Below are 24,126 nucleotides of genomic sequence, written 5' to 3'. Positions count from 1 at the left end.
CATCTTGTCTATGGCGACGGCACGTCTGCATAGGGATGCATGTTACTCATCGCGCCGGCAGCCTGCTGCCGTTTGAGCGTCTCTGGATCGCAAGCGAGGGCATTGCTGAGCCCGGCCGTACGGTAGATGACTTCTTGTTGTATCGTCACGACACCTTGTATCTCGCGTGCAGATTCTTTGGAATCATAGGCCGCACCGTCTTCGAGGAAGATAAGCATCACATTACTGTTGCCGTCCCCGGCCCTATCGAACCTAGCATGCAGGGTTCGACGCTCAATCTATGCAGGATCTGACTTCAGTCCATGATGACTTCGGCGTACGAAGCTCCGCACCTCTGCTTGGATTCGAGTAGCAAGGTTCGTCAGATCCCGGCCGAGCTGATAGCCGAGACTATGTGAGATCGTCGCAAGGGGTACTGAGATGTAGTGTTTAGACAGCAAACGGATGGCATGAGTATCGAGGAAGAAGAGGCATTGCTGCGCCAAGCCCCAGTTGCCGGCCTGCACGAGCATAAGCGCGACAACTTTAGCAGCTGGCCCGTAGCTACCTTGGAAAGGTCGGATCTGGCCTTGTGAACGAGCTGCTGACATCGTGGCACGTCGCCATGAAGATAGGCGCCCGAAAACTCGGAGTACCAGCTGCACTGGTTTCGAATAGCTTGCGTAACAGCAGGACTGGTGTATTTGGGTAGCTCAAGGGCCTGTCTATATGCATTAGCGTGCGTGCACAATGCAGAGCTGGGGCTTTACCTTGTCGTCCACGGCTGAAGAGATGAGATGGAGCAAAGACAGTTTCTGATAGGCGTCTATCTGGATAGCGCTGGCAGTGAGCGCAGGGGCGGATATCGCCTGAGGTACGATCAGCATGTGTACGCTTGAGAACGCTGGCTAGACGCACTCTCTCGAAGTGGCGACGAGCGAGTTCATAGCGACCGGTAGCTGTGAGGATGATGCCACCATATAGATGGTAGAGCAGGTTGTCACGGTAGCCCAGAACGGACTGAGATCAGCACGTCAGTGAATCGCCATCGAAGCAGGCGTGCATGACTGACCGTATTGTCGACGTCCATTATGGCGGTTTCCAAGAGGCTAGCAGCAGGTGCATACTGACCCGCGCGCAAAGCATGCTGCGGACATGCACGTCAGGATGTGTACCCTGGCGCAGCGAGTGACTTACGTAGAGGTAGGGCACGTGGAATCCAGTGAGTGTGCTGAAGCCGGTAACGTGGCGGCACCAGCGATGGAGGATATCGAGAAGGACCGGAGCAGATCGGGCAGACTGCATGCGCGGCAATGAGCGTCGAGATGGCGACATCAGCTTAAAGTGCGACTCACGTCTGCCTGAACGCGCACGATCTGATTTGACCAGGACGTCACTGAAGGTAGCGTGTCAGCTCTCATGTGATCCACGATAGCGCCGAGCTTGCCGAGTCCGGGCAGAGCGGCAAGTTGATCGGTGCTATACGATCTCGCAGCGAGCGCAGAAAGCTTGAGAGGCAGCTCGAGGGCTTGCCCGCGTCCTGTCTCCAAGCGGGCCTGTCTAGAAGCAGCAAAGCGCTCAGATCGTCCACCAGATCTGAGGCGTGGCCGGCTCACAGGACCAGGATGAACGCAAGACTGTGAGGCTCTGACTTGGTAGCTTGACCAGCTTGTTCCTTAGTGGGAGGCGCGAGCAGATCAAGCGGGTCTGCACCGTTGGCACACATGCTCGAGAGCCAGCTAGACAGGGTCTCGCCCGGTCTGCGTCGGTCCTGGAAGTAGCGTTCGAGCCTCTTGATGAGAGGTACGACGTTCCTGACGACTTGTGCGCCTGTCTGCTGGGTCTGACAGTAATGTACAAACTCATCGATCGAGCTGGGTAGCCAGCCTTCCTTCTTGCCGCTCCCGCTAGCAGTGGAGCCCTCGTAGGCCGACGGGCTCGCCTCTGCCTCGACATGAGAGGTCAAGGAGCCACTGAGATTGCTTGTGCTCGCGATGCCCTGTCGGGTGCGCATCGTGCGTGCGTACGAGCCTGTCGCAAGCGAACCGCTCGCATCGTGCACGCTGTCGCTTGTGCTGGCCATTGTCGATGGCCGCCAATCAAGCCAAGGCCGGCAAGGGAGGAGGTCGGACACGGTCGAAGCAGTCGCGCGCGCTGCTCTTTGGCCGTGCCGTGCCGTCACTGCGAACGCTCGTAGCTCAGCCATGACGAGTCGGGGCAGGGGCAGACCGCCAGCATGGGACAGTGTAAGCTTCCACGCACATCTCCCGCCCTGACACCGCCTGACCGATCGCGAGCAGGTCCTCGGGTACCGCAACAAGGCTCTGTTGGCGCCTGTCCAGCACTGGGAGCGGCAATGGGTCTCCCCCGCAGGATGTACGACTGCCTACAAGGTCCTCAAGTGGGTCATGGTCGCCTCTGCCGACACGGAGCAAGAGGAGGCCAAGCTGGCCGATGCGGCGACGGTGGCAGAGCATGCAGAGACGGAAGCAGTCGCCAAGCGGAAAGTAGAAGCCGAGAGGGCAGAGGCAGAAGCGAGAGAGGCCGCCGCACCGAACATGTCGCTGCTCTCGACCATCCAGCCCCCCAAGGAGAACGGACTGCCTGCTTCGACAGGCGCAGGCAACCAGCCTAGCGTTGCCCCGACGGCGGAGGGCACCCCACTCGTAGACGTCGCCGCTGCTGCTGCTGCTGCTGCTGCTGCTCTTACTCCAAGCGGCACAGCTACGCCCACACTCTCAGACGCAACAGATCCATCGCAACGTACCATTGGCGTAGTGGAGACTGCCGCGCAACTCAGGCATCCGCTCGCACAGGCCCTCGTGGTCTCTGAAGATCAGACAGCCGATGTCACTGCAGCAGAGGCAATGCCCGTCGAGGCCGATGTGCCGATGACAGAAGCGACAGGTGACGCTTTTCCGGCTCATCTGCACACTGCGGTCAAGCCGGCAGAGCTGCCGCCACAATGAACGGTCTCCTCGGTATATGTTGTAGCATCTTGCACGGGCTTGGTACAACAGAAACACCCCACAGACCGGCTCCACGTCGAGTCAGATATCCATACCCATGTCATAAGGCGTCATATTGCCCTGCATACCAATCGGGCCGCATTTGAGTGACTTGGCCATCGACTTTTGATGCAGACTGTCTAGCTCGCTCGACCAGCTATGCAGCGCTCCATATCGGCGAGCATCGACGGCAGCCCTGCAGAACCCGATCGGGGTCAGCTCGCCGAGCAAAGTGAATGGGATCAGAGCCTGCCTCTTGTCAAGCGTGAGACGCTGAGTGACCTGATCGATCTTGCCATTGATCTTGCCGTCCATGATGAGCGTGGTGAGGATGCTCTCCATGTCGACATCGGCAATGCCGAGCTGTTTGGCAAAGGAAGGAATCGTGATGGCACTGTACGACCGGATGACGTCCACGATCCATTGTGTACGGAGCGAGCGAAGGACGTCGGCCAGATGAGAAGCGATGAAGGGATCGTCCATAATATTCTTGCGGTTCTCCCGGAGAACCTTCTCTGCTTCGTGCACGTTGTTTTCCTGGTATGCTCGCACGAGATTGGTCATCGGCAGGATCTCCGTATGGCTCGCATAGGGTTTCGTCTCTTGTGAGTCAAATGGGTTGATCTTGCTGCCCATGAGCATGTGAGCTAGGACGAGGTACTTGAGTACGACGATCCGCTGTGGCGAGCCAGCCTCGTCGTAATTCCTGAACGAGTCGAAAAAGGCTACTTGCGCCTTGGCCCACGCCTCTGGGGTTATCCTGTTCAGCTTCGGTCACACGCAGAAGCGTGTGCATACTTTCGTACATGAACATCTTGCCGCCGCACTCCTTGATGACGCCGCTGATACGTGGATGCGGGATAGCAGAGCGCACCTGCGTTGTCGCTTCGTAGATTTGCTGCAGTACAGGTCAGGCTCCTGTTAGTCAATTGAGATGCGACGTACTCTCAGCTTCTGGTTGTTTTTCATCTCGGTATGCATCTGAATCTCGAGCGCATAGATCTCCAGCAGGAGTGTACCGCGCGTGTTATCGATGGCTTCGGAGTCATTTTCATCAGGCGACGGTGCGACGGACGCATGCAATTCGCGTACGCTCTGGATATCAACGAGCATGTCAGGATCAGTCTTGACCGAGAGGCTCGAGTTGCAGACCTTTGTGAGCTGAGCGTACTCCTTGCGATCGAGCCAGAGTTTCGCAAGCTTGACGTTGGTCTTTGTCCGCAGGCGCTGCGTGAGCACTGCGTCTCAGCACACCGGCGACGGGGTATCCTGTGTTGGCTACGTTTGACGTACCTCATTCTTTGACTCGGCGAGCGAGACGAGGGTGGCTTCGTAGAACTGCTGCATGGTGGCAAGATCGATGTCTGGCGAGGCAGAGACGTAGTCGAGTATGCCGTTAATCGCTTTCTCGGCCACACTGGTGGGGAACGTCCAATCTCAGCGACGCGCTTAGAGAGGGCAGAGTGGATCCCGAGCTGACTTTCGCGTGACGGCCGATTTGATGTAGGTGAGCAGCTGGGTATAGTATGCAAGAGCGACGTCGAAGCGCTTCTGACGGAATGTGAGCTTGGTGAGCTGCTTGAGCGCCTTGAACCCCCTGTAAGTCCGATTAGCCCGTGCGTATGAGTTGATCGATGCGTTTGGAAAGACTTGCCACTCGCCGGGTCCAGCGTCGTCTGCTTCTTGCTTGACCAGTGCTTCAAAGGCTGCTATTGCTTCCTGAGGCTTCTCCGTCTTGAGGGCTGCCCGGGCTCGAGAGACATCAGCACTTGCCCGTGCACGATGCCAACGAGGTCGACTGACATTTGGCGGTGTAGTACGTGTTCTCGACGTCTGCACCTGCCTCGTCTGCACCGTCATCGTCCTCGTAGTCGAAGCCGTAGTCCTGCGCGAGCCCACATAAGCGGAGCACTAGCATCGATGGCGTCATTGGCAAGCACCTCGTCGTCTCCGTCATCCATCATAAAGTCTGACAATGGCGCACTTTCGAAGTCAGCAGAGCCTCAGACGATCACAGCGAGACGCCTTGCCATCGTTATCGCTCATCGTGAGGCTCTACCCGTCCCTGCGAGCTGAGGGAAGGCTCGCCCTGTCGGCGGAGTGGTGTCAAGTCGCGCGCGTCTTTTCTGATTCCTGTAGGCAGCAAAGCAGCAAAGCTAGCAACGATTCCTCGAGGCCTCGCTTCTCTGACCCGATGACGATGACGGCGACGACGGTCTGGACGAGAGCGATGTTGCAGGCGAGTACGAGCAGGGTCAGTGGACTGGACAGGTGTACATGCCGCTTTGCATCGTCCTCCTCAGCCGCGGCCCGCCGACCTGAATCGACCTCTGACCCTCGAGTGGAGCAACTGAAAAAGGCGAGCCCTCCTTGCCTCTACCGGACACAGGGCTCACACGCACGTCCGGCTCCTTCAGCAAGTCTTTGCGGGACAGAGCGATCCACTCACGAGCCGGAGTCAGGAACACGAGCGACTTGAGAAATTGGCGAGCGTTGTGCCGTCCATTGAGGCTCACGAGACCATCGAACGAGCCTGGCAGCTCGTCAAGAGGCAGAAGAGAGAGGCAGCGCAGGAGATGCTCGAGAGGCAGTACGCGAGCATGCAGCGGGCCCTCAGCGAGCTGGAGACCGTCAGCCCGAGCTTGTATCGGGCAGCGATCTCCCAGGCCAAATTGGATAACACGTCTACCCTCAAGGGTGACGAGGGCGCTCGCCTCAGTCTCGAGGGAAGGATACCGAATCTCTTTCCTCGTCAAACCAAGGTGCCTTCTGCCTCTGTGGGTGACCAGGTATGGGACAGCAGTTGGGTCTCAGAGAGGAGCAAGGCCGACGACAAGGACGGCAAATGAAATGAGGGCAGCAGCTCTAATGCATGTACTTTCTATGCTGAGCTCATGCCCATTCGCTCGTATGCTCTCTCGTGTCGCAGGAGTACAGCTGCAGACAGGTACCGGTCAGCAATTCATCGCGCGAGACTTCAGCCGACGCGACTGACGTTGAGGTGTCCGTCGTCTGCGCCTGTTGCAAGTAGCATCTGATGAGGATGAAATGCCATCGAGCTCGTACCGGTGATGCGTTGCGTGAGCAGACCGGCAGAGTTGCGAAATTTGCTGATCGGTTCTGTGCCCGTCATGTTCCATACCTTCACCACGTCATATTCGCTCGCTCTGTTTATGTTGTCAGCGGGCGTGAGTAACCCTGAGGAAGGATCGACCGACGTCGCAAAGACAGGTGCATGCTCGTGGGTGGCCATGCAGACCATCCCGCCTTGATGCGCTTGGACGATCCTCAGCGGCTGACTGTACCGGATGTCCCACACGCAGACCGTACCATCTCGGCTGCGGGATTCATCAGCTTCGCATCGAACGACGTGAACTGATTCACCTTCCAGATACAAGCTCGCGCGTGCCGCCCTTCTGCAGCGAGACTTGCTGGACCCAAGCGGGATGGAAACCTCTCCAGACGACCTTCATGATCGTCCGGGGTCCTTCCCTCCGATCGTAGACCCGCACGACGCCGTCTCCGAAACCAGCGATCAGTACATTGCCGCCCACTTGATCCGACGTCAGCGAGGTCAAACACGAATTCGATCGAGTCGCGATATCCTGCACGCAGACTTCTTTGGGCGCATCCCAGATGCGAATCGTTTTCGAATTGCCGCCCACGACGAGATGTCCTCTGCCTTGCTGCCAGTCTGTCACCAAGCCAGACTCGTCATGTGTACTCTTGATGATGTCAATCAGCCCCCTGAAGGCCGTCACAAGTTCCGCTTTCGTGCTGTAATTCCTGAAGATGCGTACATTGCCATCCGCTGCTCGCCGCATTAGCTCGATATTACTGAAAGTACGATCAACATAACGTACAGCTGCCGGTAAGCAAGAATGCAACATCGTCTTCGTTAATAAAATTGAGTGAAGTAATGCGGCTGTTTGATCCTCCTGGCACCGAGCGCGGGTCATTGCTGAATCGGTGCAGTCTCGCGTGCGTCTTCCAATCATAGACGCTGTTGAGAACGTCAGCGATGCACCACGCAAAGCGAATTACACTAACGTCAGACGACGCGCACTATCGCTGGCCACAAGGTGCGATTCGTACTGATGGAACAGGATTGACGTCGGCGGCATGTCGTTGCCCCAAAAGCCAGTCAGTTCGTCCCACCGACTTGCAGCTGCAGCTTCGCGCAAAGGTTGGGTCGACATGACGACTTTCTCGTTACGCTCTCGTCGCCAGAGTCTCTCGTTGTAATTTACGCTCCCTGGCTCGTCTGCCTCGGCGGGTTTCATCTGAGGCTCGGTAAAGTAGCGGCAGCTCCAATCGAAAAAATCACTCCGCAGCGGCAATTCTGCACCGCTAGGACTTTTTACACCTGCATGTGTCACAGTCGGGCTGCTTCGTCGCTGTTGTAAGCGTTCTTCATCTGAAGCGATGAGCTGAGCTTGCGCTTCTTCGATCGTCAAGCTATCAGGACTGCCGTTGATTGCCGCTGCCGCTTTGCGCAGCTTTGCCTGCGTCTGAATGAGCGAATCCGCGGAGATGTTTTTGCGCAAGCGATGCGTCTGCTCCTCTTGTACAGCTTCTGGACCTCCGTTGGATTCTGCTCGACTCGGTGGCTGGGTCCGCGCATGATCTGGCGAGCCTAATCCTGTCAGGGACTTGACAGCGGCCGCCAGCGAGGTCGCCCGTTTTCCAGCATGCGCAGGCGTCGTCGTGCCGCTCGGTGTCGAACTGCGAGGCCGCGAACCTTCTGATGGCGTTCTCTGGATCGCGGTGTTTGCCGAAAGACGTGCAGCGGATCGTCGAACGATGGGTTCGAGCGCAGACTGGGCCGCGTAGACGAACGGCGAAATCAAGAGCTGGTCGTGAACAAAGTCGATGACGATCCCAGCTTTATCAGCCACGTCGGGATGAGGATCGCTTGCAAGATCGAGTAGAGTTTTGTAGATGCACGAGAAGATCATAGCGCGAAAGTGAGGGTTGGACGACACGTCCTGGGTCTCTGTAGCATTGCGCAAGCTCTGTTCTAGGGCGCGTTGGCGCTCCTCCGCCGCATGATGTACCGTTCTCCCTTGCGACCGTTTGCGTTCATCCTCGACAGTCTGATAAGCGGCGACGACGAGGTGACCTTGATGCTCAATAACGATCGCGGACAGGAGAACGACAAGCTCGCTGCGTACCATCGGAGACCCGTCAGAAAGCGCTTTGAGGACGGCCATCGCGACACCAAGCTCGATATCAATTCGTTCTGACGCCGAAATGTCGGTTCGATTGGGCGAGCAGGAAGACAGACTTTTGCCCGCGACGCGTTTGCCCTCTCCTCCTGACGCACCCACTAGAGTGCCGAGTGCATAGAGTGCTGCTGCTCTGACTTCTGGCACGGGATCGCTGAGTTTCTGTGCAAGCATTTCGTGCGCGCCACTCTTGAGACCTCGTCCCTTTGCTTCGTCGAAATTGTCCCAGAGCTGGGCAATGACAAGTGGCGCCCATTGCCGCAAGAGAGGGTCAAAGTCGCTCAGGTGCGCCAGACAGACTTCCATAACGTTTGCACGTGGATCGAGACAGGCGGCCTGGCCTGTAGGGAAGTCACGACAGAGAATCGAGAGAATAAAAGCACACATGGCTCTATGCTCAGAGACGTTGGGAATCGGCAGAGAATTCTGATGCGGCGCAAGTATGTGTACAAAGTAGTGGAACGGCAGATCGGCTTCTCTGCGTGTTGGCTGCACGACCTGACGAATGAGATCCTCCTGACATGTCCGGTAGACGCCAAGAATGCGTGCCCAAATATAGATCAGCGGCGGTCTTAGGTCAGCACTCGGGGCCTGCAACAGCTTAAGTACATATGGAAAGATGCCAATCGATAAGGCCAGATTGACTGCCCACGGTCCAAGGTCGAGGAATTTGCAGAGTAGGATCAGTGCTCGTAGTCGGTGCGCTTGCGACAGCAGGACCTGCAAGACGATGGGAAGCTGCTCTGGATGTGTCGACAGTGGCCTTAGAGTATCACTGAGTCTGCCATTCTTTGCATGCTCGGAAGCGGTCAAGCCGGTCGTACGCGCTGTACCGTGATCGAGCCAGATCTCGAAAGCGGTCAACTCGTCAGAGAAGAAACGAGACGGCACGAACGGCACTTCAGGTGGCAGAGGTCGCTGTTCTGATGCAGCTTTCTCGCGTGCAGCGCTTGCTTCCAGTATCGCAGGTAGCTGGACAAGACAGCGATCGACTGCGAGATCCCAGCTGTCCCACAAGGGGTGATTATGCGTCGGCGGTAGCTTGGGCACCGAGACTGGCGTGCAGTCGTAATGGCGCATGATGCGCTCAGCCAGCAAAAAGCCGCGAAAGAGCGCTGCAACGACTAGATCGTGTCTGAACAGACGCAAAAAGAGCGGCGCCGGTAGCATGTTCCATGCTATCGTGTCTGTGACGGCTGTAAAGATCCATCCGAGCTCGCCGAGGGGTGTCTTGCGATCTTGTAGCCGACCGGGTATTTTGAGGGCCAAGTCAAGGCTCAGATTGGTCTTGAGTGGATTACGCAGAATGAAGAACTGCAGCGCAACCTCGATGGGCGATGTCAGACAGGACGTGAGCAGGTCCGCTGGCAGATCGGGGTTCATGGGCAAGCTTTGGTGTGCCTCGCAAGCAGCAAGCTGTAGCGTTTCTGCAAAGGGCGCAGAGGGCGCGATGGAGCCATCTGGCATGACGACCGGTTGAGACGGCTGTGGCTGGGGTGTACTACTGCCGGGCCCCAGCGGAGGGGGAGGAGGTGGTGCAGCTGCGCGTTGGGCAGCAATCTCTGCATCCTTGCGAGCGCCAAACTCTATCACCTTGTTGACGATATTGCCCGCCGCAGAGCAATCCCAGACAAAAATGGTCGGACTCGATAGCCAGGAGAGTAGGTCGAGGAGTGAGACGGGTATATACTGGGTGTACATCTTATTGAAGACCCAGATCTCTCCTGAAGCTGTCGGCTTTGGTACGCCATGGCCGTTGTAGTGGAAGAGGACGCGTTCGTTCTTGGCTTGCTTGCGCATGTTGACGCACAGTTTCTTAGTATCTTCCACAGTCGGATCGGGATAGAACTTATAGCGCGTCTTGCTCGTGCCGGCCAAGTTCTCATACTGTAGCTGGAGGTTGCGGCCTATCGCGTCCATAACTTTGTCCTTGTTGAGCGAGAAAGGGTCTATCCAGCACTCGGTCTTTGCGCACGGGTCTGTCTTGACTGCGTCTGGCGGATCGAAGCCTATGCGCAGGCAGAGCAAGAGAGAAGCGACTGCCGTCTTTAGACGGTCTCTATTGCGCCAATCTGGCGTGCCTTTGGAGCCCATAGTGAGCACGTTGCTTCGTGATTTCGTGCCAGCGCTCTCGTGGCGCAGCTGGTCAGGAGGTCAGCCGATCATGCGCGAGAGGAGAGTCAGCGCCCTTGTGCGTACATCGTTCCAGTACAGAAAGTAGACGCCTGCATTGCTCGTGTGAGCATGAGCGAGTCAATCAGGTGCGCCTTCACACGCACGCTCGAGCTGATTGCGGCCCTCCTCGCTGATGTACTGCTCGGCAAAGCCGTGCCGCATCTCGCCTTCGTCGCTTGCCTGACTGCCTGCTCTGACCGTCGTGCTGTTCCGCTTGCCAGAGGCTACTTGCTTGCCGTTCCGCCGCCTCGCTCGGGGTATAGCCTCCTCATCCTCGTCTATCTCTTCCTCAGCCTCGTCCTCAGCCTCGTCATCGTCATCGTCGGCCTGATCTGCTTCCTCTGAGGGCGTTCGTTGGTGTGACAGCCTGTGGCTCGGCATGACTCTTTGTGCCTGACCATTCTGAGGACGGTGGCCGAAGTGGAGATCTCCATTGAGCTGTCGTGTGTCTACCTGGCGGGACGTACTCGCTTGCGGCCCACGCCGGCTGGTCGAAGCCAGCATGACCTGCGCAAGACGGCACGCACGCTCGTTGACGCCGACGGTCTTCTTGTCGCGCCGAGAAGCGAGAAGCCCGACAATCCCCCCGACAGCCCATCAAGCGCTCAACTACTCGATCGGCCTCGAGCCGCATCTCGCGCAAGAGCTTCATCAGCACGTCCGTCTTTGTCCAGCCTGTCGAGATTGATGCCCTTCTGCCTTTTCCCGTCGAAAAGAACTGTCATCGTCCCTAGGTAGAGATGGCTCAATGACCTCGAAGATCAGTTCGCACGCTGACGTACGTCTCAGCCAATCACACGCATGCTGTCTGTAGCTTCTCACTGATCTCACGTGTTGCCGAGCCTTGCAACGTCGAACACAGCAGCGTCTCTGCCGCGTGTTGCTCGCGATTGGCCTCGGTTCTGCCGCGGGGAATCATTGTCAGGACATTCGCCAAGCCTGAGCGGTCATCAATATTCCAGCCTTCGATGCAATGTACTGTCTTGTCCTCGTCTTCTTTGTTGCCGCTGTCATCGCACCTCGCAGACCTATCAGTCGGTCATAGTGCGGAGCCTTTGACGCCTGTGCACTGAGTTGCTCTAGCTGAGATGGCCAGCGATGGCCATTCACCGCCCTGACTGGGCGCGAGCGGACATTTGGCAAGATCGCCCTCGAGCCAGTCAAGTCTCCCGTCAAGAAGGCCGGCTGTGTAAGACATCCCAAGGACGCATCCGCTCGATCTCAAGAGCACCTCAGCCACCATCGATGACATGTCGTGCCCATAAAATACAATTGGCTCCCGGCAAAGTCGTTGGCACTTCTGGCTCGACAATCAGCAAATCATCCACAGCATCTTCGCCGCCGTAGTGCATGCAGATCTCATCTGGCTCTGACGCGAGTGTTTAGGATCACCTTTGACGAACGTTTGGGAGCGAGTGAGACGCTGCGTTTCCGGCACTGAATCTTTGCAGCTTCGCTCGAGCATCTCGGATACGACTATAGTCTCCGATGGAGCCTGAATGATTGGCCAACCGACTTCCAATATAGCGCCTTTTGCAGTCAAGAGATCTGCCAGACTTTGCTTCGTCTGTGTGAGCCTTCACTGCTCGTTCAGAACGGCTGAGCTATTCGACCAGTCCCGCTAGATTGTCAGGAAAGAGTGGGCATGCGTCGCTACTCGACTGGTAAGCTACTTTCGGATGCTCCGCACGTTAGTCACTGTTCGCTCAAAGCTCGCCTCTCATAGTCTCGCGCAAAGGCAAAGCAGGCTGTATCTGGCCGGCAAGCAGCGCGCAAGAGCCAGCTGAGTGTCTCTATAGCGGTGACGACGACGATTAGGGCGGCGCCCACGATGATGATGCCTCCTGTTCGTAACGTGCAGTCTGGCGCTCTTTGCATCTTCTGCAATGATGATGATGCAATAATCACAGGCCACGCTACGTTTCTTGCGATTTTTTTTGCTTATGTGAAAGTGCAGCCTTTTGGCTGTTCCCGGCAGGTGAGTCTACTTGCACAAACCGGATATCCGAGAACGAGCCACGTGAGAGATGCTTGACAATTGCCGTTGAGCTTGGCCGAGGAAGGAGAGGGATCTGGAAGCGATCGTCTCGAGAAGCCGAATAATGCAGGAACGCTCGATTTCCTGCTTCGCTGTCTTGACAATCAAAGACGATGATATCGTCAGGTGAATCCGCACCGCGTCCTTCCTGCTCTGACGTCTTGCATTGCTCAGAGACGTCGACGACCAGGCCTGCCTCCAAGGGCTCGACAGACGCGCGCTGCTGCTCCCATGGCCGCCATCCCAAAGCTTCCATTGCGGCTGCCATCGCCTCCGGCGTCGGGTCGATGCGCGATCGTTGCTGCTCTAGTGATTGATCTCGTATGGACATTGAGCGCTTGCCTAGCGTGAGCTTGTCGGACCCGAAGGAGAGTGGCTCGATAACGGGCAACTGCATTGCCGGCCAGGACGCCCGAGAGATGCGCGAGAGACGCTCAGTGTGTATCGTGCGAACGCTGCCCGAGGCGACTGTGGAGCAGGATCGTACCGAGACAGAGCGTGCGACGTCGACCTGATCTGCGACAGGCGGCGTGCTATAGCGTGTTGACATTGTCCGAGTCGCTGGCAGGCTCTTCGGCCGGGCGACTGTCACTTGTACCAAGGTAGGTGGGGTGACTTGCCGTGATTTGGCCTCGTGAAACGATGCACCTGGCAAACGCCGGCGAGCGAGATGTAAATGCTCATTGTGAGGGTCCTCAGCAGGAGCGAAGAGCATGAAGCTTGACAGCATCCAGATGAGCCAAACCAGACCTGACAAGATCAGATGTGCTCGAGGACTGGGCAACGTAAAGAAGAACGTCCGCGGTGCTCGTGGAGACAACTCATTGGTTGAGAGCGAAATCGCAATCGTAACGATGATCATGACTGCTATGGGCAGCACGGAGAGCTGTGTGACCTTTCAGTCACTGCAAGCTTGTGAACACATGGCGCACATCATGGGCCTCCGGTCCCTTGTGAGGGTATCGTAGGCGATCGTGCCAACGATCCGGTCCGAACTTTGACTTTTCTGAAAGTGCCATTTGCTGTATACTGGGTCAGCAAATCATCCGGGTACAGCAGCCACTCACTTTGATGGCAAACGAGGGTGTTTGGGTGTCGTTGATGACGTTTGCCCACAATTTGAGACAGACGCAGACGATGACGAGAAAGGCAAAAGCGCATTTCACAGTCGACATGATGATAACGTCCAGTTGCAGCTCTCTTGCTGCCGCAATGGTATCCAACCTTGGTTTCGGATCAAACTCGACAGCAAGTGTATCGGCTACGGCAGCGCCTCTTGCCTTAAAGAGCACGTGAGTGTGTAACGCGAGACCTAGTGACCCGTCAGCTCTCCCCTTGGCTTGATATGCAGACCTACTAGCAAGTCCTAGAGAGGCCAGGAGGAAGCCCATGACCCATCGCGCGATACGCCTGCGCAAGCTACATTCGTATCGCGGAGCTTGCCAGATGCCTGCGACGCTGCATAGCGACGCGCTGAAATTGCGTAAGAGTGCAGAGGTGACACAATCCCATGCAGTGATGCCAAGTAGGACGACGTGGCACGCCCAGCTGGAAAGCTCGAGAATTGCCGGGACGCTTTCGGACGAGAGGTCTAGAGTCAGGTACAGGAATCCGACACTTCCATGCAACGTCATGCCTAGCAAGACGAACAATGGTTCGAACCAGAAAAGCAGGCTCGGATGCGACGCAGCGCTCGACGACGCGCTGCTCCCTGGCAGACGTATATGTGGATACACGTGAGCAGCTCCAGCGGTCCCGCCGGTTGGCAGATGTGAGTATTGCTTGACTTGTGACGAAGCAAGCAAATGTCCTAGATGAGTTTGTTGCTGCTGAGCAAAGGAGGACTCCAGCGTTGGGACGGGCGATGGCACGGGTGAGCCATACGCATCACCCGAGCTACGAATTGAACCCGTCCAGGGCTGCTGGCGCAAGAGTGCGGCTTGACTTCCAGACAATGACGGGTTGGATCGTAAGGACGGGAACCGACGAGAATCTAAGGAAGGAGCGAGATGATACTTGGCGTCATTCCGGGCGCTTGTATTGCTGCTAGCCCGGACGACGATGGTCTCCGCTCCGAGCGCAGAAGAGGACTGTGATCCTGCCAGATCACTGAGAGTGTAAATCGTCTTCGTCGCGTCTAGGTTGCGCTCGTCCACTGGAAAGGCGCCTGTTGTGTTGGCGCTGCTAGGGGGTGAATGCAGAGGCGCGTGCATGTGATGTGTGCTATGACAGTGTCGGTAGCGTTTTTGCTGTCGATGGTGCAGATTGCTGACAAAGAGGATAATAGCTGCCAGAGGTACGAGTGTTGCCGTAATAGTGTGAGAGATGACCAGGATACCTTGAGCAGATGCGTCGTCGGCGATGTCTACTGTGCCTGGCGCGACGAGTCCGTTAGTGTCCATATTATAATCTTTGTAACGAGTGTGCGTAGGCAGTCGCTTTGCGGTCTCTGAGAAAGCGATCGATCCCATAACGCGAGTACCGCAGCCTACGCGTCGAGGGCGTGCCTCTCATGGAGTTCCTTGTGACCGACGAGCATGTAGGACCACGTTGTAGGGCACGTAATGGGATCGCTTGGTTGCATGGATCTAGACCGAAGGAGAAGCTTTGCTATCGTCGTAGTCCGTCTCGTCTGCGTCGTACAGCTGTATCATCGTTGTCGTCGTGATCTGAATGCCGGGCACAGGTGTGAAGCTGTCCGTCGAGGTGAACAAGCGGTCATCCTCTTGCTCCTCATCAAGCTCGTCACCCTCTCGCACGGTGACGGCGTCAGCCGGCAAAGGTGGCAGCCGTCTGACCGGCGGTCCTGTTGAGCCTGACGGAGCTGTCGTCTCGGCCTGGGCGCTTTTGCTTGCTTGGCGCTTCGGCTTCAACTTTCCCACAGATTGCTTGACCCACTGGTGCGTCTCTGGGTCCCACATGCGCTCGACGACAGCTCCCGAGTGTTTCTGCGTCGCCTTGACCATCGCCTTTCGCTGCTTCTTCGTCACGAAAGGCTGAGCAAAGACGAGTGCTTGCTCGACTGCCTTTGCCGGCAGCTTGCCCTTGGCGAGCTCGACTTTGATTCGCTCATTGAGGCCATTGAAAGGAGAGGATCCGGTCGATGCGCGTTGTTCTGGCGACGGCTCAGGCAGAGGATCCGACGCAGATACGCCGCTCACGATCGACGCCGACCTCGCTGGGACCTGCTTAGCCTGAGTGGACCCGACATGAGTGTCCCTAACCAGATTGGTGATCAGAACTTCATAAGCCTCTTGGCTGTACCAAAACACAATCCTCGCTCAGCTTCGGCAGTGCCCGACACCACGCACACACGAACCTGAGCTGTCCAGCAGTGAAGAGATAGTCTATGCCACTTATCACCTGGGCAAAGACAAAGTCGATGCTGTCCATCCAACTGACTCGCTCGCCGCCTGCAACTCGACCAACTCGGTCACGCTCTCCGGCGTCGTGACATCATCACAATCGGGATTTTGGCCGTGTTTGAGATATCAAAGTCAAACTGATCCAAAGAGGCATAAAAAGAGGCGTCCCTGGTCTTTTCAGTCCGCGCCTGTCCGTCGTGGACGTCGTCGTCCTCCTTACGGCTCTTGGCACACCCCAACCTCAAGCAGGATCTGCGCCTGGCATGACAGACTATGCACGCAAGTATAAGAAGGGAAAGGTACTAGATGCGCCTGCGACACCTACACCGGCAGCTGCACCTGCCAAGTCCTCGGCTGTAGATTCGGATGCGCTAGATCAGACCGCGCAAGAGAAGTCAGCCAGCGACCGGAAGCATCATCACCCAAAGCACACGTCCCGTCATCAAAGGAACGATGAGCCCAGGTCATCTCGACACCGTCATTCGCACCATCGCAGTGAACGAGATGATGGCCGTCATTCAAGACGAAGCTCGCGGCCTGCCGAGGAAGACAGACACAAGCGGAGAAGCCGCACAAAGGACGATGATCATGAGAGGCACTACATCGATTATGCCACATCGCCAGCCAAGCCTGATAGGCAACCGCGCACAAACCGACCAGATCACGAGGCTCGGCGCAAGGAACGCGAGCAGAACAGATTGAGTCGGACCTCTTCTGTCGCCGAGTCAGCGACAGATGCGCCAAGCGACACTCGAACGCTTTCTGCAATGGCCGAGGAGGGAGATGGCGCGCAGACGCCCAAAGCGCCTCAGTCCTCTGGCCAGGATACGCCCAAATCGGCCAGTCTTTTGGTTAGCATCTTGCCAGCTTCCTTGTTCGGCTCAGGCGTCAATGTCGACGATGAGCCGACGAGTCAAGCTGCAAAACAGCCAGTTGCGACACCTCATGAAGCCGATCAATCCATCTCCGGCACGGAGGATGATTCACGCAGTCTCGTCACTGCGAACGACGGAGGCAACACGGATGACGACGAGCATGCAGCGCAGCCTTTCGCAGCGGATGAAAAAACAGCTTCTGGCAATACAGATCGTTCGGCGCCCGACGCTGAAGATGGCCCATCAAAGGACAGCAAGCATGTTCGCATGGCCGAAACCGCCGCAGCTGGAACAGCTACAGGCATTGCTATCAAGAAGCATCACCGGAGCAAACGCACGAGCAGAGCTGAAGAGAAGCCAGAGACGACAGCCACAGCGGCGGCTTCAGTACCTCCGACCTTGCCTAATTCGGGCTCCTTCTCGCAGCCAAAGTCAAGCTACAAAATGACCGGTGTGGACTCGATGTTGATCTACATGGAGGACAAGACCTACGCTCCCACTTGCTATTCCGTGTATTCGTTCGTCAAGCCTCTCGATCGCAAGACCGTCGAAAACTTCTTGGTCGGCCTGACAGAAGCATTCACAAAGTACCAATATCGGGTCGTACGACGCAACAAGACATTCAGAGGGCCTCGATGGGAGCGCATGCCAAGCAGCTGGTCGCCCTCGCAGAACCTAAGAGAAGTCAGGCTGCATTCAGGTCGCAATGGCGATGCCGACCTGTTCAAGCGTATCGGCGATCATATCGCCGGCCCGTTCGATCCATCCCTGCCGCCTTGGGAGCTCATGCTCTTTCAGAACGTCAATGGATCCGATGGCACCGTGTCTGCGCTGGGTATCAAAGTTGCGCACTACTTGAGCGATGGGCAGGGCTTAATTCAATCATATCACATCGTGCTACAATCGATGGCCCATCAGCAGAACATTGCCGACATCAAGCGAGACATCGCACATCATCGCAGACCTCCAAACAAGACGCTCGGACCATTCTCAGCGCTCTACCCCGGTACCATCAGGCACATGGCACATGGCGCGAATAAATTATTCTTGGCAAAGTCTCGCACGGCGTTTACGTACAAAGACAAGAAAGCGTCACGCGCGACTGGCAGGCTATACGCTCACTCTGCCGGAATGCCATTGGACCAGATCAAGCTCATCCGCGAAGCCTTCAAGCATACGCAAGCCTCGCTCAACGACGTGGCCATGGCCATCCTTGCCCGAGCCGCTCGCCGTACTGCATCTACAGAGAAAGTGGCGACGAAGGACAAGCACTTTTGCTTCCTCGTTCCTGTATCGTATCGACCAGCGGATAATTGGGAAGTTGCAAATCTATCGACCGCCAGTCTGGCTTGGTTCGACTTCAAGGATCCCAAGGTCTACACGATTGAGGAGCAAATCATACAGGCACATCATGAGATGAACATCATCAAGAGATCAAACCTGCATTCCATCGCCTTCAAATTCTTTGATAGTATGCCAAACGGACTTCCGATATGTCCGCACACTGACATGCTTCCGTAGTCTTCTACAAAGTTCCGGCGTTCTATACGCCCAATTGGCGAATCTTCAAATCGACGTACTACAAGATCTTCTCGCAGTATCATGTCGCCTCCAATCTACCCGGTCCTCCCAAGCCTATCAGTTGGATGGGCAACGAAGCGATCAGCTACCACGTCCTCCCGCCTTCGAGTCCTGGCAAATCTACGCTAGCCTTGGGCATGATCTCGTACGCGTCCAACTTCTCAATCGCTATCTCTTGCGACGATGTGCCAGAGTTCCGCAAGCTGCCACAGGACTTTTGCCGAGCCTTCGACGACGTCGCGCGTGAGTTTGTCTCTGAAGCTAAGAAGAGGCTCGGGTCGCTCGAGAAATCATCCGAGAAGCATGACGAGCCGGCCATTGCCGAGCCTGGTCAAAAACCTGCCGACATCACACATCATGTGCATGCCAGCGACGTGCAGACCGACTCGCAAGAAGAATCGGATTCAACTCAGGTAGAACCTGCAGCCCCGAAATCGGAAGCCTAATTATCGCAAACCTCTGATGTAAAACCAATAGACTGTGCGTTGCATCATCACAATTACATCAAAACGAGAGATGATTCGCTTGTGGTCATCGCGTTCCCGACTGATCTGTCATGCGATACTGCGCGAAGACGGACGTCGTTTCTAGCCCCCTGATCCCATGACTGTCGGAGAGATGAGTGGTGTGTGCGTCGCGAGACAGCCGAATCACCTGCCTTCGTCTTGATGCGTATGAGAGATTCGGACTCATCTGTCACGACGATCCGGCTATTGAGATTGTGCAGCAATGTGGCGCAGTAGATTTGGCCTGTAGACAATCTTCGCTGACCGCCCCGCTGCATCACAAGTCGCGTACCTATGAACAATATCCAAGGATAGCTGACATTGATAGGGGCAGCCATAAGCAATACGACCGTGACGATGGCGCAGATGCAAGTGAGAAGATTGCTTTCGAGGCTGAAGCGTAAGAGTCGCAAGAACAGCCCAGAACCACTACAGCTGTCCGAATGAGCATGTATCGTTGAGCTGACAGGCGCATACACTTTCGTAGAATGGAGTTGCGTGATACGATGCAGATAAAAGACCATTCCGAAGAATGTCAGCAGATCTGTACCCGCCTGGAGGAACAGACAAAGCGTCCTCTCTGCCATGGTGTCCGGACCGGCGCTGAACCTCTGCATGTGGAGCAGTCGAATGCTGGCTTGCAGAGCAGCAGCGCCGCTGACACCAGCAGCAAGTACGACGAGCATAGGTAGCGCCCATGCGCGCTGGGAGAGAATCCAGAGACGATGTCCGTACGCAAGCTGGACGGGTGTGCTGATGGCCCCGACCAAGGCTGAGCAGGATCCTGGTTCAACTGAATTGTTTGGCAACCTGAGGCAACATACCCGGATGGAGACTGTATTCGAATCCGAAGCGATCGAGCTCTGGCAGAACGCCGTTTGCTCTGATCAGCCATCGATCTGCCAGGGAGAGCAATGCGACGTCGTCCGCAGCAACGATCAGGGTGACAAATGCGACCTGCGCGCCAGTGTATCAGTCGATACCAGATGTCAGGGTTCACCCGGGTACCAAGCTCTTTAGCGCGAAGGAGTCTTGATGAGATCTTGCACAGAATTGCGCGAGCATGTGCGCATTGACACCGGACAGGAAGCACTGATCTTGTGAGTTGGGTCAAATCCTGAGCGTGGATAAACCGACAAGCATGAAAATCCCGAAACAGAAACCGGACAAGCTGAAGCCGATTGATGAGGCTAAGCTGTCAGGGTCGAAGGTGAGACGCACGATTCGAGGCCAAGTTGCTCGTAGGCAGCTGATTCTGCAGGACTCATTGCTAGTGACCGAGCAAAGGAAAAAAAAACCTGCAGAGCTGTGTCACGAGGCTGCAGAGTGTCAGGTGAAGCGATCGAGGGTGCATTCAAAGCACAAAAGAAGCAGGCGATACGCGTGGAAACTCCGCTGACGAAACGCTGTCGTTGTCAATCTCGAGCGAGAGACGGCTATTGAGATTCTGCAGGAGCGTCAAGGCGTAAACTGAGCCTGCGGCATCAATGAGCAAGGCGCAACAGCAATGCTAGCGAAGGCTCGTCACACGCACCAATGAAGAGCAGCCAAGGAGAGCAGACTCGCGTTGGCTCGGTGACGAGGAGCATGGCTGTGATGGTGGCGAAGATGCAGGTGACAAGGTTGCTGCGGACTGCGAGCTGGGACAATCGACCGAACAAGGTTTGATACCTGACGCTCGCCCTAGTCAGCAGTACCCATCAGACAGGAGAGCTCCTGTCGCACGTCGCGAAGCCCAGATGGGAGAGTATCTTGCGGAGATAGAACAGCATGCCCGTGAGCGTCAACAAGTCGATCAGAGCAGGCACAGACAGACAGAGCCATTTTTCGACTGGCGACAGGTCATCTTTCGAAAAGTAAAGAATCGAGCACAGTCGGATGCTCGTATGGACAGAGATGATGATGCTGACGACGGCACATGCACTGATGATGATCGGCAGCCAGGCCGATCGCTGTGAGAGGACGTAGACACGATAGACATATGTCAACTGGATCGGAGTCTCTACGGCGACCACGAGCGCCGGGTGGATGGCGTAGGTGAATCCAAAGTAATCCAGTCCTTCGACGCTAGTCTCTGAGACGAGCCAGGACTGTAAGCGATACAGAGTCGCAAGATCGTCCGCGACAAGGCTGGTCACGACGAAGCCGACCTGGTTCGCTTGTCCGCTCAAGCTAGCGGGTGGCAAGAACTGAGAGCAGACCATGAGCTTGAGGGAGACTACATCTTCTGGAAAGCTGTGATAGTACCGCGCTGTCTGCTGTAGGACTGCGCCGGTAAGCACAAGCTGGACGACAGTGCCGGCCCAGAACGACGACAGGCTGGCTCCGTCAACATAGCCGGACTTGAGACATGATCAGTGGCGAGCACATACTTGGTGAGCCCTTCTTGCAGCGACATGACACAAAGGCAGACCAAACGCGGTGCAATCAACGCTCAACGCTGCAAGACAAACGATGCGGGTACGTTTCGAGGGCGTGCCTCTGCGGCAGAGCGGTAGAGCTCGATCGGTATGAAACCAATGTGATGTGTGTCGCCAAACCCTCCGAACCAGTAGACGTCTTCTACGACGAAGCGCGTCCAGATGCTCTGCCTCGCAGGTCAGTTTGTCCGTAGCTCGCGTGCTGCTTGCCCGCCCGGGCTCACATAGTGAATGTTGTGTGGCGGGAAGTAGAACTTGCTATCCGGGTGAACTCGTCCATAGTCTTCAGCAGCCTGTGCAGCTGCTGGCGAGGTCTCATTGAGGAGCCGAAAGTGTCCGTAGAGGACGGCTCGGTTGCGATTGTTGGCCCAAAGGGAGCCGTTGGCCTTGCGCTCTCCTACATTGTCAAAGAGAGACACGGATGCGCTGTTCTTGCCGCTTGGCTCGTGTAGGATGTTGTGGACATTGGGCGAGATGGGCATGAGGAGCATGACGAGATCGCCCGGATGGGCGGAGTCCGGGGCAAAGTACTCTTGCAGGCCCGTGATCTTGCCGTGCATGCGCTCGCTCGCATCATCGCCGAATTGTGACATGAGTGTACCTATCCCATCACTCCGCACGTCGACCAATCGACGAGCATGCAGTGCAGCCTCTTCAATCGTCTCCTTGTGTGCTCGTGCCGTCAGTACAAAGCACAGCAGACTCAGATTGATCCATCGCATCCTTGCCTCTTGTCGATCGAGCGCACAATTAATTGGAGGCTGCTCGACTGACGCGCATGCAAAAGTAGGCACGGGAAAGGGAGAATGCATGTCTGTCATCCATGCAAGCCAGAGCAGGAGCTGCTGAAGTGACCGCTCGTACTGCTGTGCAGCATAGTGCTGCTAGAGTCCAGTCGCGTGTGCTTGCGGCCGAGCAAATGCGCTTCCGAATTTGGCTAGGCACAGTAGAGATCAGCATACGCTTGGGCGCGCGCCACTTCGGACGGCACTTACGTCGCTCTGGCTCTCATCCAACTCGATATCGTCTTCTTCTTCTTGAAGCGTACCGGATGTTGCCAGGCGGGCGTTGAGATTGTAGAAGATCGTGGACGCATAGATATTTCCTGATGTGCTCACGAGTCAGCATGGAGTCTCACTGGTCAAGAGAGACACTTGCCAAGGATCCAGCTGATCGGACCAGAGACATAGGATGGCGCGCAGATGAGGAGGGCGCTGAGCAAAAATGCGGCTAGCGAAGTCACGAGATTTGTCTCCATAGATAGTCGTACGACGCTGCGCAATCTGTCATTGAATGCGCCGGCACATTGTCGGAATCATGTACTGACCGCACAAAGAGACTGAATCTGCTCGGCCAAGCTTTAGCGCGGCCATCGAGTCGTGTTGTGGGAGATGCTCACCCAGCTGTGCCGAATTCTGACATGAGCTTCCGCATGTAGTAGATCATCCCCAGGAAGGTGAGAAAGTCGACGACGGCAGGGAAGAGCATGTACAAGCCAATGATGTACAATGGCACGTGATCATGCGAGAAGCGTTGAACACGGAACAATCTGAGCACCCTCTTCATGGAGAAGAGGACGATAGCGACTGCACCGACGCTGATGATAGCAGGCAGGGTCCAGGAGCGTCTGCCGAGGACGAAGATGCGGAAAGCATAGAACAGCTGGACGATAGCTGCCGTCATGGTGAGGACGACGTTGTGGACGGGCCATGCCCACGTGTAGACGTCGAGCGCGTCCGGGTTGCCCGACCCGGTGATGAGCCAGTGATCGAGCAAATGACATATAAGCAGTGTATCGGTCACCGTCAGTAGCGATACGCCGATGACCTGTGTCCTTTCCCTTAGCGCGTGTGCCGATCGTTCGTGGCGGACGCGCTCACCAACGCTCGCGGCCGCCAGTCGTCGTAGCGAAAGTTGGCGACATAGCGGCTGTTGTAGGGCTCCGTCAGCTCTGCATGCTAGATGTGCCCTGAGCGATGACTATGCGCAAGACTGACGATAGCTGGTGGGCATTGCAGCCGAGGATGAAAATCTGTCCACCATCAATCACCTGACGGAGGGCTACGGAGCCGCGCAAAAGTGACCGACATTGATAGTCGCACAAGTCCATACGCTCGACAAGCTAGCAATGGAAGGCCGGATGAGTTTGGCCAGCTGGGACGCGTTGCAGATTCCTTGAGAGCTCACAATTTGAGTGCATTCTCGAGGGCCTGATGAGCAGCAGTGGCTTGATTGATCATGTTCGAGCTGTCTGCAACAAGTCTGTCTGCTACTTTCACAGGGCGTCGCCGAGTTCTCGGGGAAGTGTCATGGTCGAGGCAGGGCTATGCAAGGGGCTCAAGTTTCGTGTGACAAGCAGAGATTTACGCCAGACGCATTGGCCTACGCGCGTGTGGCACAGATCGACCAAGCACAGGCCAAACAGCAAGCGTGCCAGAGACGATGTGCCATTCGCAAACCTGAGCAGAGCATGGCACGGAGACCTCCGTACGTCGCCGTCTCGCTCTTGGTCCTACAGAATGCCGCCATCTCGACCCTCACCCGACTGTCTCGCGTCAAGGCAAAGCAACCCTACACGCCTTCCGTCGCCGTGCTGTCTGCAGAGGTCATCAAAGCATGCCTTTCCTTCGCAATGGTCACGCGCGAGCGCTACCATCTTGCTCGAGGTCGCGCGGATAAGCCAATCACGCTCTTGGGTGCAGCTCAAGCTGTTTCACTCAATCTCTGGCGAAACGAAATGCCGGAGCTCTTGAAGATGGCGGTCCCCAGTCTGCTCTATGTCGCCCAGAATCAGCTACTGGTATGTGTCGATGGTGAAGAGATTGCACGCCGGCTGACAAGGGCGAGCAGTATCTAGCGCTGAGCAACCTGCCGACGCCGACTTATCAGGTCACCTACCAACTAAAAATCTTGACGACGGCCTTGCTGTCCTCACTCTTTTTCAATCGCAA

At 56.4% G+C, this 24,126-nt stretch overlaps 10 protein-coding genes across 10 annotated transcripts; 4 read left to right on the top strand and 6 right to left on the bottom strand.

Moving 5' to 3' along the window:
- Nucleotides 1-8: 8 nt before the first annotated feature.
- Nucleotides 9-2,062, bottom strand: L969DRAFT_91351 (uncharacterized protein; the record flags this gene model as incomplete). Its single annotated transcript, XM_014715043.1, has 10 exons — nucleotides 9-278; nucleotides 333-500; nucleotides 548-700; nucleotides 750-848; nucleotides 898-999; nucleotides 1,052-1,126; nucleotides 1,177-1,278; nucleotides 1,335-1,375; nucleotides 1,427-1,539; nucleotides 1,596-2,062. 10 exons carry the CDS (start codon nucleotides 2,060-2,062, stop codon nucleotides 9-11), a joined length of 1,590 nt encoding a protein of 529 aa, XP_014570529.1.
- Nucleotides 2,063-2,138: 76 nt separating this feature from the next.
- On the top strand, nucleotides 2,139-3,278 carry L969DRAFT_83725 (uncharacterized protein). Its single transcript, XM_014715042.1, has 3 exons — nucleotides 2,139-2,225; nucleotides 2,280-3,185; nucleotides 3,243-3,278. The coding sequence occupies exons 1-2, from the start codon at nucleotides 2,184-2,186 to the stop codon at nucleotides 2,946-2,948; spliced, it is 711 nt and encodes a 236-aa protein (XP_014570528.1). The 5' UTR covers nucleotides 2,139-2,183; the 3' UTR covers nucleotides 2,949-3,185; nucleotides 3,243-3,278.
- L969DRAFT_604511 (uncharacterized protein) lies at nucleotides 2,989-5,033 on the bottom strand (the record flags this gene model as incomplete). Its single annotated transcript, XM_014715041.1, has 11 exons — nucleotides 2,989-3,183; nucleotides 3,241-3,736; nucleotides 3,786-3,885; nucleotides 3,933-4,082; nucleotides 4,140-4,214; nucleotides 4,281-4,404; nucleotides 4,468-4,584; nucleotides 4,642-4,729; nucleotides 4,791-4,872; nucleotides 4,928-4,956; nucleotides 5,018-5,033. The coding sequence occupies 11 exons, from the start codon at nucleotides 5,031-5,033 to the stop codon at nucleotides 3,030-3,032; spliced, it is 1,431 nt and encodes a 476-aa protein (XP_014570527.1). The 3' UTR covers nucleotides 2,989-3,029.
- A 154-nt stretch (nucleotides 5,034-5,187) lies between these two features.
- L969DRAFT_91348 (uncharacterized protein) lies at nucleotides 5,188-5,836 on the top strand (the record flags this gene model as incomplete). The annotated part of the gene is made up of 2 exons (XM_014715040.1): nucleotides 5,188-5,346; nucleotides 5,405-5,836. 2 exons carry the CDS (start codon nucleotides 5,188-5,190, stop codon nucleotides 5,834-5,836), a joined length of 591 nt encoding a protein of 196 aa, XP_014570526.1.
- A 6-nt stretch (nucleotides 5,837-5,842) lies between these two features.
- On the bottom strand, nucleotides 5,843-10,940 carry L969DRAFT_83722 (uncharacterized protein). Its single transcript, XM_014715039.1, has 8 exons — nucleotides 10,495-10,940; nucleotides 10,415-10,440; nucleotides 7,038-10,357; nucleotides 6,851-6,990; nucleotides 6,372-6,798; nucleotides 6,206-6,325; nucleotides 5,983-6,154; nucleotides 5,843-5,924 (listed from the first exon to the last, which is right to left on the bottom strand). The coding sequence occupies exons 1-8, from the start codon at nucleotides 10,769-10,771 to the stop codon at nucleotides 5,880-5,882; spliced, it is 4,527 nt and encodes a 1,508-aa protein (XP_014570525.1). The 5' UTR covers nucleotides 10,772-10,940; the 3' UTR covers nucleotides 5,843-5,879.
- Nucleotides 10,941-12,306: 1,366 nt separating this feature from the next.
- L969DRAFT_91346 (uncharacterized protein) lies at nucleotides 12,307-14,899 on the bottom strand (the record flags this gene model as incomplete). The annotated part of the gene is made up of 4 exons (XM_014715038.1): nucleotides 12,307-13,314; nucleotides 13,361-13,450; nucleotides 13,496-13,740; nucleotides 13,786-14,899. 4 exons carry the CDS (start codon nucleotides 14,897-14,899, stop codon nucleotides 12,307-12,309), a joined length of 2,457 nt encoding a protein of 818 aa, XP_014570524.1.
- Nucleotides 14,900-15,016: 117 nt separating this feature from the next.
- Nucleotides 15,017-15,821, bottom strand: L969DRAFT_91345 (uncharacterized protein; the record flags this gene model as incomplete). Its single annotated transcript, XM_014715037.1, has 2 exons — nucleotides 15,017-15,686; nucleotides 15,748-15,821. 2 exons carry the CDS (start codon nucleotides 15,819-15,821, stop codon nucleotides 15,017-15,019), a joined length of 744 nt encoding a protein of 247 aa, XP_014570523.1.
- Nucleotides 15,748-18,838, top strand: L969DRAFT_83714 (uncharacterized protein). Its single transcript, XM_014715036.1, has 2 exons — nucleotides 15,748-18,139; nucleotides 18,190-18,838. Exons 1-2 carry the CDS (start codon nucleotides 16,057-16,059, stop codon nucleotides 18,693-18,695), a joined length of 2,589 nt encoding a protein of 862 aa, XP_014570522.1. The 5' UTR covers nucleotides 15,748-16,056; the 3' UTR covers nucleotides 18,696-18,838.
- On the bottom strand, nucleotides 18,749-23,415 carry L969DRAFT_91343 (uncharacterized protein; the record flags this gene model as incomplete). Its single annotated transcript, XM_014715035.1, has 20 exons — nucleotides 18,749-18,856; nucleotides 18,908-18,999; nucleotides 19,048-19,184; nucleotides 19,233-19,527; nucleotides 19,580-19,712; nucleotides 19,764-19,847; nucleotides 20,119-20,231; nucleotides 20,290-20,426; nucleotides 20,481-21,097; nucleotides 21,220-21,342; nucleotides 21,400-21,944; nucleotides 22,040-22,112; nucleotides 22,171-22,280; nucleotides 22,334-22,449; nucleotides 22,503-22,520; nucleotides 22,575-23,002; nucleotides 23,056-23,104; nucleotides 23,173-23,207; nucleotides 23,264-23,297; nucleotides 23,363-23,415. The coding sequence occupies 20 exons, from the start codon at nucleotides 23,413-23,415 to the stop codon at nucleotides 18,749-18,751; spliced, it is 3,300 nt and encodes a 1,099-aa protein (XP_014570521.1).
- L969DRAFT_116343 (uncharacterized protein) lies at nucleotides 23,189-24,074 on the top strand. Its single transcript, XM_014715034.1, has 2 exons — nucleotides 23,189-23,975; nucleotides 24,033-24,074. The coding sequence occupies exon 1, from the start codon at nucleotides 23,389-23,391 to the stop codon at nucleotides 23,926-23,928; it is 540 nt and encodes a 179-aa protein (XP_014570520.1). The 5' UTR covers nucleotides 23,189-23,388; the 3' UTR covers nucleotides 23,929-23,975; nucleotides 24,033-24,074.
- The last annotated feature ends 52 nt before the right edge of the window (nucleotides 24,075-24,126 follow it).

This window comes from Mixia osmundae, assembly GCF_000708205.1.
Source record: "Mixia osmundae IAM 14324 unplaced genomic scaffold scaffold_1, whole genome shotgun sequence".
Lineage (NCBI taxonomy): Eukaryota > Fungi > Basidiomycota > Mixiomycetes > Mixiales > Mixiaceae > Mixia > Mixia osmundae.
This window is presented reverse-complemented; position numbering and strand designations above follow the sequence as displayed.

What these genes read in the sequence shown, in the direction of transcription:
- L969DRAFT_83725 (XM_014715042.1), top strand. Translation starts at nt 2,184, where the DNA reads ATGACGAGTCGGGGCAGGGGCAGACCGCCAGCATGGGACAGT. An exon ending in GACCGCCAGCATGGGACAGT is followed by an intron (nt 2,226 to 2,279) that starts GTAAGCTTCCAC and finishes GATCGCGAGCAG; the next exon opens with GTCCTCGGGTACCGCAACAA.
- L969DRAFT_83722 (XM_014715039.1), bottom strand. Translation starts at nt 10,771, where the DNA reads ATGCCGAGCCACAGGCTGTCACACCAACGAACGCCCTCAGAGGAAGCA. An exon ending in CGCGAGCTTGTATCTGGAAG is followed by an intron (nt 6,326 to 6,371) that starts GTGAATCAGTTC and finishes TGAATCCCGCAG; the next exon opens with CCGAGATGGTACGGTCTGCG. An exon ending in CATGCACCTGTCTTTGCGAC is followed by an intron (nt 6,155 to 6,205) that starts GTCGGTCGATCC and finishes CAACATAAACAG; the next exon opens with AGCGAGCGAATATGACGTGG.
- L969DRAFT_83714 (XM_014715036.1), top strand. Translation starts at nt 16,057, where the DNA reads ATGACAGACTATGCACGCAAGTATAAGAAGGGAAAGGTACTAGATGCG. An exon ending in CGCCTTCAAATTCTTTGATA is followed by an intron (nt 18,140 to 18,189) that starts GTATGCCAAACG and finishes ATGCTTCCGTAG; the next exon opens with TCTTCTACAAAGTTCCGGCG.
- L969DRAFT_116343 (XM_014715034.1), top strand. Translation starts at nt 23,389, where the DNA reads ATGAGCAGCAGTGGCTTGATTGATCATGTTCGAGCTGTCTGCAACAAG.